The sequence below is a fragment of the Marmota marmota genome, unplaced genomic scaffold, assembly GCF_001458135.2.
Source record: "Marmota marmota marmota unplaced genomic scaffold, marMar, whole genome shotgun sequence".
NCBI lineage: Eukaryota > Metazoa > Chordata > Mammalia > Rodentia > Sciuridae > Marmota > Marmota marmota.
Genome location: NW_025999925.1, coordinates 6,809,774 through 6,821,891, shown reverse-complemented (window position 1 = coordinate 6,821,891; position 12,118 = coordinate 6,809,774). Strand labels below are relative to the sequence as shown.

Sequence of the window (12,118 nt, the reverse complement as noted above, 5' to 3'; positions counted from 1 at the left end):
TTAGACACGGCGAAGCTGACAGACTTTTCTTAGATCTCACGCTTCTTTAACTTCCTACACACTTAACAAGCTGAACTTCACTTTCTTCTTATGTTGGGCTGAGTTTTCTTTTCTGTTTTAATTGTTTCTACTCTCTTCATTATTTCCCCTTCCTTTTTGTGTTCTAAATCTCTGATGTAGCTTCTAAAATATACTTTTCTCTCCAATCTCAAATTTGCCCACAATTTACATGATTTCTACTGATCACCAGCTCTGCTATTAGCCAGGGGGTTGGCCTGACACTGAACTGGTCCCTGGGCCTCAGTTTTCTCACCTATAACTTGAAGCCACTGGATGAGATAACATCTCAGGTTCTTACCACCCCTGCTGAATTTTCCCCACCCGACTTCCCTTTGTTTGACATTTTCCGCTCATTTCTGCCCGCCTCTCTCCATGCTTCCTGATGTGGCCTGCTCTCATCCTCACCAGCATTCTGCGGTACTCTCCACGGGATGATAGCGAGATGGCGCTGGGATTTTCTGTCTGCAACCCCACCCCAACCCCAACCAACCCCGAGTTTTAGCCATATTAAATATAAGGATACCCAAATTGAAGTTAAAAAAAATAAAAATCCCAAACTCCATTTAGAATTTTTATTTCCTTTGCCAAGCATATACACTGAGTTTACATGCTACATCTTTTGTCTTTCTTACCACATACCATCTACTTAGAGAGCTGCTGACCTAATAATAGGATTATATCTCAACTTTCATAATATGCCTGTGTGCTCTTTGATGATTTGTAGAGTCATCATTTTATCAGATAGCCCCCCCTTATCTTCTTTTTCAAAGGCCTTCCTTTTTTCAAAAAATGTATTTCATTTTTAGCTGACACATGGTAATTATACATATTTATGGGGTAGAGTATGACATTTCAGTACACTGTGTACACTGTATAGTGATCAGATCAGGGTAGGAACATTTAAAATCCTATTACCTATTGTTAGATATTCAATTAATTATCGTCAATCATAGTTATCCTACCATGCTATTGAATAGCAGAGATCATTCTTTCAATCAAAGGCCTTTCTTTGATCCTCTTTGTATGAGATAATTTTGCTTTTTATTTCCTGACTTTGTTCAGACTTATGTTGCTTTTGGTATTTGGTATTTCTTTCTTTTTCTTAAAATTTATTTTTTATTAGTTCTAATCAGTTATATATGACAGCAGAAAGCTTTTCAATTTATTGTACACAAATGGAGCACAACTTTTCATTTCTCTGATTGTACACGATGTAGTTGCACCATATGTGCAATCATACATGTACTAGGGTAATGATGTTCATCTCATTCCACCATCTTTCCTACCCCATGCCCCATCCCCTTCCCTCCCTTTCCTTGGCCCAAAGTTCCTGCATTCTTCCCCCCACACACTCATTATGAATCAGCATCCACTTATCAGAGAGAACATTCGGACTTTGGTTTTTTGGGATTGGTTTACTTCATTTAGCATAATATTCTCCATTTACCTGAAAATGCCACAATTTTATTCTCTTTTAATGCTAAGTGATATTCCCTTGTGTATATATATATCACAGTTTCTTTATCCATTTATCTATTAAAGGGCATCTAGGTTGCTTCCACAGTTTAGCTATTGTGAATTGTGCCAATATAAATATTGAAGTGGCTGCGATGCTGTAGTATGCTGTTTTTAAGTCCTTTGGGTATAGACTGAGGAGTGGAGTATCTGGGTCAAATGGTGGTTCCATTTCAAGTTTTCTAAGGAATCTCCCTACTACTTTTCCAGGTTGGTTGCACCAATTTTCAGTCCCACCAGCAATGTATGATTGTGCCTTTTCCCCCACATCCTCACCAATGGTATTTTATTCTTGCAAATATTTCCAGTGTTGAAGACAGGTTACATGTTTGCTGGCTTATTCAACAAATTTTTATTAGTTATGTACTATGTGCCAGCAACATTCCAGGCACAGCAATAAGCAAAACAGACAAGAATCTCTGTCCTCTGGAGCTTACATTCCAGGGAGAAAGAGGAAGACAATGAGCAAAATTTAAAAATATATATATGGCATGACAGATGTTGGTGAGTGCCCTGGGTAAAAGTAAAGTCAGCTTGGAGACCAGCCTGGGCAATTTAGTGGCTCTGAGTCTCAAAATAGAACATGAAAAGGGCTGGGGATGTAATTCAGTGATAGAGCAGCATCTTTGAACCCCTGGGTCTAATCCCCAATAATACACATACTCACACACAAGCTGAGCTTGGAAGGAAGTTTTGAAGAGTTCAGTGTCTCAGTCTCTCTAAGTACCAGGGATTGAACCCAGGGGTGCTTAAACACTGAGCCACATCCCCAGCCCTTTCTTGTGTTTTATTTAGAGACAGGGTCTCACTGAGTTGCCTAGGGCCTTGCTAAGTTGCCGAGGTGGTTTTGAACTTGTGATCTTCCTGCACCACTAAGATTACAAGTGTGCACCACTGCATGAGCCACTAGGTTTCTCTTCTTTTTGTTCATTCCCCCTCCCCGCTCTCCCTGCTCCTCCTCTCCCTCTCCTCCTCCTCCTCCTTCCTCCTCTTCTTTCTCTTCCTACTCTTCTTCCTCCTCCTCCTCTTCTTCATAAACAAACACACGGATAATGAAACAATGCATCATCCAACCTAAACTATATTACCTCCTTAAAGCCAAACACCATATTATCTTCTCTAAGAAACTTCTAATTTAAGGGAGGAATTAGAAAGTCTAAAAAGATTATAAAGAATTATTTACATTTGTAAAAAGAAGGTCAATGTTCTATTAAACAAAGAATAAAAATCTGTTAGGCAGGGGCTGTAGACTAGTAGTGCTTAAAATTCATTGAGTAAAAAAAAAAAAATGGATCTAATGGAACCTGGAAGATTTAGAGTAGAGCTCTTTATAATTTATGCTAGGGAAAACCTCTCCTTGAAAGTTAAGTAATAAGAGGAAAGGCCAGACTATCCTGGGCTACTAATCCTTGTATTAGAGAGAAATGAAAGTAAATCAAGCAGAAAATAAAGCATATTTAAAAAGTAGCACTCACAAAATAAATATTCCATTTTCTTAGGTTACTATGCAGAAATGACCACAAGGCAATCACTACAGGGAGATTAGGAGACACAAGGGCTAAAGAGAGTCTCTGAAGAGTGATTGTGAACTTTTGACCCAATCAAGGAACTGTACCGAGTGACTTGCTCAGGTCTCTTCCTGTTTTTTAAGTTGCCTAAGCAAACCATGTTAACTCTCCCAGTTCCAAATATAAATCTGTATTTTACAGACTAGGAAGTGAAACCCTTGTTACCAACATAGTCTTTCAAAAAGCAGTGATTCAGCTGGGTGTGGTGATTCACACCTGTAATCCCAGCAACTCAGGAGGCTGAGGCAGGAGGATCATCAAGTTCAAGGCCAGCCTCAGCAACTAAGCAAGGCCCTAAGTAATTTAGGTCATTTCAAAGTTAAAAAAAAAAAAAAAAAACAAAAAACGTGGGGGTGTGGGGTAGAGGTGGCTGGGCAGTAAAAAGCCCTTCGGTTTAATCCCCGGTAATGGGGGCATGGGATGGGAAGCAGAGATTCAAACCCTAACTGCCCTGACTCAAATTTCTGCCTTAAACTAGTTAACGGTGACCCAAAGGAGGAATGCAATTTAAAGAATGTGCCGTGCCTTTGGCCAGCATCAACCAGTTTTCAACATAAATAAATTCAGAAATCATATGAAGGGCTTCTAATTTGGGGCTTCAAAGAGAGAATTAAAAACTGGGACTACAGAGATAAAGGTGCACTTCAAGTTCTAAAATGTGTTAAGATCTAAAAGACTAGATATGCTACAGTAGGACTGTTGATTGTGGTGGGCTCCTGGCCGAGGCAGCGGAATCATCAGCGGCTAAAGCATGCCCAGGTTCTGGCCAACAGTCAATGAGCAGTCCGCAGCGTTGGACAGTTGGACCATAAGGGGTGGTGTGATGTTATGTGGTCAGGAGAAACCAGTTTGAGCAGGGCCATACATCATATTTTGCTTTTGGTGTCTTCCTTTTACTTTTCTTTCATGTAGGGTTTTGATTTGACAGTTTTTCAATTTATATTTTCTGCTTTTACTTTCATTCTTTCCTTTAGATATGGTTTCCATTAACCTTCTTATCTTCTCATTAGACTTGTTATCTAGATTTTTTATTCTTTAATAGCATAATTTCTTATTTAGTATTGCTCCTTGGTTTGCCATTCCTAGTCACCTAATTCAGCCTCTTTATTTTGATATTTTACTTCATTGCTCATTTCCAACTCCACATCTTTCTTCATCCTGGAAGGGTTTATCCTACACCTCTGCAACTTAATTCCATCCCCTTTCAAAGTATAAATATCTTTCCTTCCATGGTTTCCTGGTTATATTTTCTTGTATCTTCATGTTAATTCCCTAATTAACCTGTAAGCTCTTGAGGGTAGGTACCAGTATCCTACATATTCCTTCAGTGCCTTAAAAATATTTTGTGCTAACATGTTAAAATTGCCACTTACTTAAATGCCTTACAATTGATGAGAATTGTTAAATAATATAAATTGTTATTTAATATAAATTAAGTAATATAAATCAACTAATTAAGCTACTTATTAATCTACACCGGATATATTCTCCTATATAGAAGGTTGATTTCATATTGACTTAGGATAGATTAATAAGTAGCTTAATTAGTGTTATTTTCGAAAGCCATTTTTAAAACTCTAACAGGGTGGTTAACTAAGTTTGCATTTGGATTTTTAGATTTCTTCCCCTTTCTACTACAATACTAGTTTAATGATAAGAGAATTTTCTTTTAAAGCTTAAAATGAAAACATTCCATTCTTCCTCCTTTTAGAACCCTTAGTCTGAAATTGAGCAAAATAATGCTGGGTATTAAAAAATTATGTATTTTTTAAAAATGAAAAATTTCAGAGCAATGCAGATGTGTGCTTTGAGAATTATTTTTCATAATTTCTAAATTTTCATTGATCTTCTTTAAAAAAAGGTGACTTTCCTATGTCTCTGGTATTATCCCTCAGGCAGCATTTCCACATAGTGAATGGACTGTAGTTTAGGTTATTTCATCTGGATTTGGGGGCAGAAAGCTGTGACTGAGATGGTAAGCACTAATGGGTCTTGTTTTTCAGGTGGTTGGCAACACAACATCTGGAAGCTACAGTTACAGCATCCAGAAGAGTCTGGCTTTTGCTTATGTCCCCATAGAGCTAAGTGAAGTGGGACAAGAAGTGGAAGTTGAACTATTGGGTAAAAATTACCCAGCAGTCATCATACAAGAACCCTTGGTATTAACAGAACCAACCAGAAACCGGCTTCAGAAAAAAAGATAGAAAGGACAAAACTTGAAAAAGACCTTTACCAGCCAGTTGAGTTATAGTTGCTGTATGACTACACTTGACATTATTATAATTAGTTCCCAGGGGAATAGAGGAAACCAAGAATTCATGTCAAAACCATCAACATCTAGACTTAGAATCCTAATAAAACTTTCTCTTATCTTCTAAGTAAGATAGAATAATGAATTAGTGATTTACATTGTCATTTCAAATGGAGAAACTTGAAATAGATGCTTTTTATTACCTCATATTTTTTATGAAATCCAATTAGCAAAAAAAGGTGTTTGCCAATATACAATTATCATTATAACTGAATTAAAGAACTTTATATAATTTTAGAAACATAGTATATGGTTGATAACTGAAAACATTAATAAATTATCTTTTACATAAAAATAAACACAATGCTATTGATGGATTTATTTCATTGAGACATTTTTCCTCAGGTGAATAAATGATAGTTTTAATTTTTCATAATATATCTATGATGAAAACACTAAAATTTAATATCAATATATCACTAACATTTTTACTCACTTCCCCGAAATATTTATTATTTTCTTAATGGCTTCTCTGAAAGCAGCTTTATAAGATATTATTATTGTCCTTTCAAAGGTTGTTTCAGAAGATTAATTGCAAAAAAGAACAGAATCTTTCAAAGGAAGCAGTACTCGTAAACCTTCAGAAATGAAGCTGAAATCTAAATAGATTGTGCCAGTACAAACACTGTTTGAATACTGAATACCTCTCTTTGAGAAAGAATTAATGCAAGTTGACATCACTTGGTGCCATTCTGAATATCTTTTCACAAAGCATTTGACAATGCAGGTCAAACAAAAGCTTAAGAACTGACAGGATTGCCCTTAGCCACTATGTATAGCAAGAAAAAAATCCATTTAGAAATAATTCTTTGATATACTTCTTAAAATTATTAAGTTTAGTTGAATGAATAAATCAAAAGGGTTTTCTTTTGTAAAAGGTGGTTTATCATTTATAATTCATTTATACACACATATTTGTTATACATTTATTGAACTTTTCCTAGGTACTAAAGAAAGCTGAATATGCAGCATGATAAATTTCTGTAATTAGAATAAATTCTAAAATTCCAAACTTTCAAGTTTTAAAAAGATGCCAAATTTACATATTACATGTTTTATAATAGCAATTGTGTATTCAATTGTGTATTAGAACTCTTCCATCTACCATTCATTTCTTTTTGGTATATACTCAAGAGAAAGGGGAAATACCCCTGGTTACAAACATTTTCTAATTATCAGGAATTTTACCCAGGTTCTCTAATCCAGTTCCATGTTAGGTGCTGTTGAAAGACCATTAAATTGGGAGGACCACTTCTCATTCTCTGCCTCTGTAACTCTATGACCTGAGGCGAGTTACTTCACATCTCTAGGTTCCTTCCATGAAATAGGTTTAGACTCTTCCAGTGTTTTGGATATTATAATGGTAAGAAGCAGGGCTGGGGATGTGGCTCAAGCGGTAGCCCGCTCGCCTGTCATGCGTGCAGCCCGGGATTGGATCCTCAGCACCACATGCAAACAAAGATGTTGTGTCCGCCGAAAAACTAAAAAATAAATATTAAAATTCTCTCTCTCTTAAAAAAATAATAATGGTAAGAAGCAATAATGAAAGTACACTGAACTCATGTCATATAGTTAATATACCACTAAAACCAACAAATAAAAAGAATAGGACAGATGAATATTAAACTTAAAAAAAAAACCTTACCCACAGTAGAAGTCTGCTTCCTGGTTTTCTCAAGTTCGCCTGTTCCCTCTTTGGTTGTATGTTGAGTGCTGTTAGGTTTGGTAGGTCACCCAGCACCCCTACTTCCACCTGACCAGTGATCCTGACCTGGACACCAGCCAACCCATCACTGACCAGTCAACTTCAATCTAGCTTATCCATGGAGAGATGAGCTAACCAGATTTCCCAGGAACTGGGACCCCTCAGAAAAGTAGTACTAAAAGGGAAAACTGCAAAGATACATAGAAAAGGAAGCCATGAATCCTATAGATGATAAGCACTCACCACAAGGGGAGAGGCCCTGAGAAGCCCTGAGAGAGAGATGGAGAGGGAAAGATGGGTGTCTCAAGCTCTTCACTCCTGATGGCTTGTTGACCAGCTCTTGGGTGAGAACATTGACTCAGAAGAGCCAACTGAAATCACTAGCTTCTGGAAAGTGGACTATATACTGAGAAAGGCCTCCAAGGAATGGGCCCAGAATTAGTGGAAATAAACAATGACAGTTAAGGATTATAAATACAAAGAAGCAGACATTGTCATTCTATGTGACCAGAGTTTCTACGTATGTTTATTATGTGTTATGGAACAGATGGCAAACTGTGAGGTCTAACACAGTGTTCTCTAAGCTCAACTGTGAGCAGCAAACAACTAACACTCTTGAAAGTACTCTAGTGATGTGCAGAAGCTGTGTCTACAGTTCAGGAATGAGATGATGAATGACAGGCACTTCCTTCCCTGGAACCAGGAGAGCTTTTTGGAACTATAAAAGCACAATCTAGTCAAAACATTATCAAAATATTTATGGATGTTGGTTATGGTGCTAATGTTTGCTGCTGGGAGCCATTAGCCAAGTAGGTATGACAATTTCCTTGCCAGCGTACCCCATGTTGCTGACATTTTGCAGTGACATTGAATGTAGTTGACCTTGCTCAAGGACCAGGGCGGATTAGGGTGTTCCCGGTTTAACATAATCGGGTTTAGGGCGTTCCCAGTTTAGGTTCCAGGTTTAAGGTTTAAGATTATTCCTGCTGGGAATAGGGCGTATCCTGCTGCCTGAGTTCCCCTTGAGTTCTCACAGGATTCAGACAGTATATTTTGGGAGACAGAAGCCCAGTGAAGGTGAATTTGGGAGAGAACGTGGATTTGGGCAGAGAACGTGGATTTCCCCAGAATGTGATTGTAGACGGCTGGTGTGAGTTCGGGAATAAAGAGTTGCTGTTTGAATCTGCAAGCTGTGTGGTGGCTCGTGATTTGTGCCCAGCCAGACTGCGGCAGTTTGCATCCTAATGAATTTGTGTCTTAATCTTTTCTACTCATAAGAAAAGGTGACAGGAAAAAAAATTTAAGTGTGCTGTGTAGAACATGAAATAGAAGGAAGACTAGATTCTGGAGTCTTCTGAGAAAATTCTATGTTTGGACTGGACAAAAGTGAAGATTGATGTTATCAGGAAACAGCAGCTGTGAATGGAAGAAAGTTTCAGCATAGCACCCTTTAAGTCCCCCGAAAAAGCACCAAAAATCAATTATATGCATCTGAGGAATTGGCATATAAAAATATAAATTATCATCCTACCTTTAGCTCCCTGCCATTAATGAATCTTTAGACTAGTTGGACAGTTTGCAGAAAACTGCATTATGAATGATAAAAGGATAACACATTACTTAATAATACTTTCTCCAGGAATATATTTTAGAAGTGTTAGCAGACCATGAAGTATGGATTCAAAGATCACTGGAGAGAAAGCCACAAGTCCTGCTTTTCCCAGTTCTGCCACCAACCAAGCACAGTCCATATAACACCTGCTAAAGTCTTTCCTATACTTAAGATGCTGGATAATTGCATTCCTTATTGAAAGATTCATTATTCTACATGTTTGTTGAGGACTTAGCTCAAGGCCAGGCACTGGAAAAGCAGTGGTGAACAAAACAGATGTTGTGACTTCATGGAGCAAGTAGATTAGTGGTCAAGGGCAAGCATTTAACTAGGGGTGGAAAGTTGTACCCACAATGGTGTCATAAATGCCAAAGGGAGAGAACTTTGAGAAAAGGATGGCACACAGTATCAGAAGATAAGAGACTATTGGTGATCCAGCTATACCATGGACAGTCAACAGACTCAGCTACACGCATTCATTTTGAAAGCAAGTTTTTAATTGCTGAAATCATTCAAGTTTACTTGAGGCATAATTTGTGTCTTCAATCCCTGTGGAACTAGATATCCTACATTTAAACAGTAGATTGGAAATAAACAATGATAGTTAAGGATTATAAATACAAAGAAGCAGACATTGTCATTCTATGTGACCAGAGTTTCTACGTATGTTTATTATGTGCTATGAAACAGACGGTAAACTGTGAGGTCTAACACAGTGTTCTCTAAGCACAAATTTTAATCCATACATAAAATATACCACTGATTTTGAATATACTTTTAAAATTCAAATTTCTTTTTTAAACTGTTAATTATGTTAAAACTAAAGATATACATTATGAATTTTCTGATGAAGGCATATTAGTGGAAAATTTTCAACCAGAGGTATTTGAAAGAAACTAGAATTGTTCTCAAAGAAACAAAGACATAGTATTGCAATTTCTGGAATTTGTTGTGAAAGGAGATGAATATGAATCTGCCAAATTTATCATCATGTTCAAATAGTTTCCTTAATACTTACATATCTGATGCTCACATAAAAGAAAATTTGAAATTAAAAGTTTAAAATGGTTTTTCAGTTAGTCATGCAAAGATAACTGGACAAATATGGCTATCCTGTCTATTAAACATTAAGTTGAATAAGCCTGGTTTTGATAAAATCACTGATGAATTTATAATGCTTAAGGCTAAAAAGCAGAGATGGTGAATTTATTGTTTATAGACAACAGACCAATTTACTAAAGAGATTAATATCTAGGTATAAATATTTTTCCTTTTTCAAGAATATGTTACCTATAATTTAAAAATATTAACCTCTTGCTTTTTTTCTATAATATTTATTTCATTTCTGTATTTCTCACTTGTTTTATACTGGTATAATTATACATGTAAAATTCAACAGGAGAATTTTTTCACTCTTTGCATTTCTTTCCTGGATGCAATTATTCTTTTACTTTATGGTTGTTACCAAAAGTAATTATGTCATACAGAAGAGGCAAGATTTAAAAAAAAAAAGATTCTCACTATTCATCTGAGACGGCTTTTCAGTCATAGATTTGGCAGCTCATCAAGGATCAGTGGAAGAGCTGGGGTGGGCAGGATGTCTTTCTCCCTGAGGTACTCCGCGTGACTAACTTTCAGTGTAGTTCAAATGAACTCACTTAACGTGGAGAACCACTGAAGAGGATCCCTGAAGGGGCTGCCAAGCAGTTAGCAGGACCATACACGGAGAGGCTTCCAGTAGAAGCTGGAACCTTAGAGACTATTCAGCCATGTTGGCTGAAGCTGCTTCTTAGAGCAGAGAGGGGAAGAAACATGCTGGACTCTCCTTTCCTCCCACCCTCCATCTCTCTCTCACCAGTGCCTCTCACTGCCTGAGTCTAGATGCAAGCTAAGTAGGTAAAGTAGCCTGGGATACAGGGATTGTGGGCTATGGTTCCTTGTGTTGTAGAGCAGAGCAGAGGAAGATCATAAAATGAAGTGCACAACAATAGACAGTGGTTCACATACAGTGTTGCTGTCAATAGGATAGGGTCAAGAGGTGCAAATTTGACCACTAGGAGGGAGGGAGGTCATGAGGTGGGCCGACACTTTTACAAGGTCTATCTAAATTATTACTTTAAAAAAGCCTCGTGTAGTACAGCAAGAAATATGCTACCATTTAGGTTCAAATAGGGAAACATATATATTTAATTGTGTATAGATTATTTCTGAAAGAGTACCACTGATATTCTTGGGGAGAGGTTAAAAGAGACTTTTCACTGTATGTCTCTTTAAACTGTTTAACTTTAAAAAACGATGTATATTTAACTTTTAAAAAGATTATTATTAAGTTATAACACATATACACATATTGCACTTTCCTATGTAGTAAGAGTAAATTCCTATTTTTTTAAATATAAAATATGACTTTTAACACAGTGTTCACATTGGTTTGAGATACCTAAGTATGGTTGGAAAGAACTGGCTTGGAGCCAATGCTTAAGAAATGGGTATATATGTGAAAATTTCAGTACAAAAAAAACAATGCAATACAGTTATATGTAATAAATAATGTGCCAACACTAAGTCTCAGTCTGTGTGAATGGTAAGGAAAAGAAAGAAGAAACTGCCATGCCAATATCCTATTCTTGACCTAGCTGGTGGTTATATATTAATTAGTTTCTGAAAATTCAGTGACTTCTGTACACTTTTGTGCATTTATCATATGGACAAAAATACTGTGCCAAATTTTCTATATAATGAAACTGTGTTCACTTTCTTCTTTCATCTAGCAGATTTTGAGAAGGCAGGAGATGATAATCAGATGAGAGGGTAAGAGAAGTTTAATTTGGAGTTAGCCACAGACTTATAAATTTCATAAAAACAGGAGAATTTAGAGTCAGAAGAAATTTTTTTCTCTCTTCCAACATTTTACCTTCTAACACACACACACACATACACACACACACACACACACACTCATGAACACAGAGAACTAAAACAATAAACTGAAGATGCTGCCTAAAAAGAATTCCCTTTCCAGGGCTGGGGTTGTGGCTCAGTGGTAGAGCGCTCACTTAGCATGCATGAGGCACTGGGTTCGATCCTCAGCACCACATAAAAATGAAATAAAGGTATTGTGTCCACCTACAACTAAAAATATATATACTAAAAAAGAATTTCCTTTCTATGTGCTTAGAATCTCTATTGTTCTTAATGTACTGATAATAGCTAGTGAATATAATATTGCATGTAAATACCCGAAAAGAAAGGGCAAAGGACCCTCTTCTGAGTTGCCCACCTTACAGGCCTTTAAATGGGCCGTTCCCTCTACTTAGAAACAAATTCAACCCACATCGTTTTCTAAA

At 36.9% G+C, this 12,118-nt stretch overlaps 1 protein-coding gene across 2 annotated transcripts in view; it reads left to right on the top strand.

Moving 5' to 3' along the window:
• Dmgdh (dimethylglycine dehydrogenase) overlaps positions 1 to 5,753 on the top strand; it is a 59,241-nt gene extending 53,488 nt beyond the window's left edge. For both annotated transcript variants that reach the window (XM_015497834.2, XM_015497832.2), the window contains one exon: positions 5,147 to 5,753. In XM_015497834.2, the coding sequence (XP_015353320.1) occupies positions 5,147 to 5,347 (201 nt within the window). In that variant the 3' untranslated portion in view covers positions 5,348 to 5,753. The remainder of the gene's footprint in view (positions 1 to 5,146) is intronic.
• Positions 5,754 to 12,118: the final 6,365 nt, after the last annotated feature.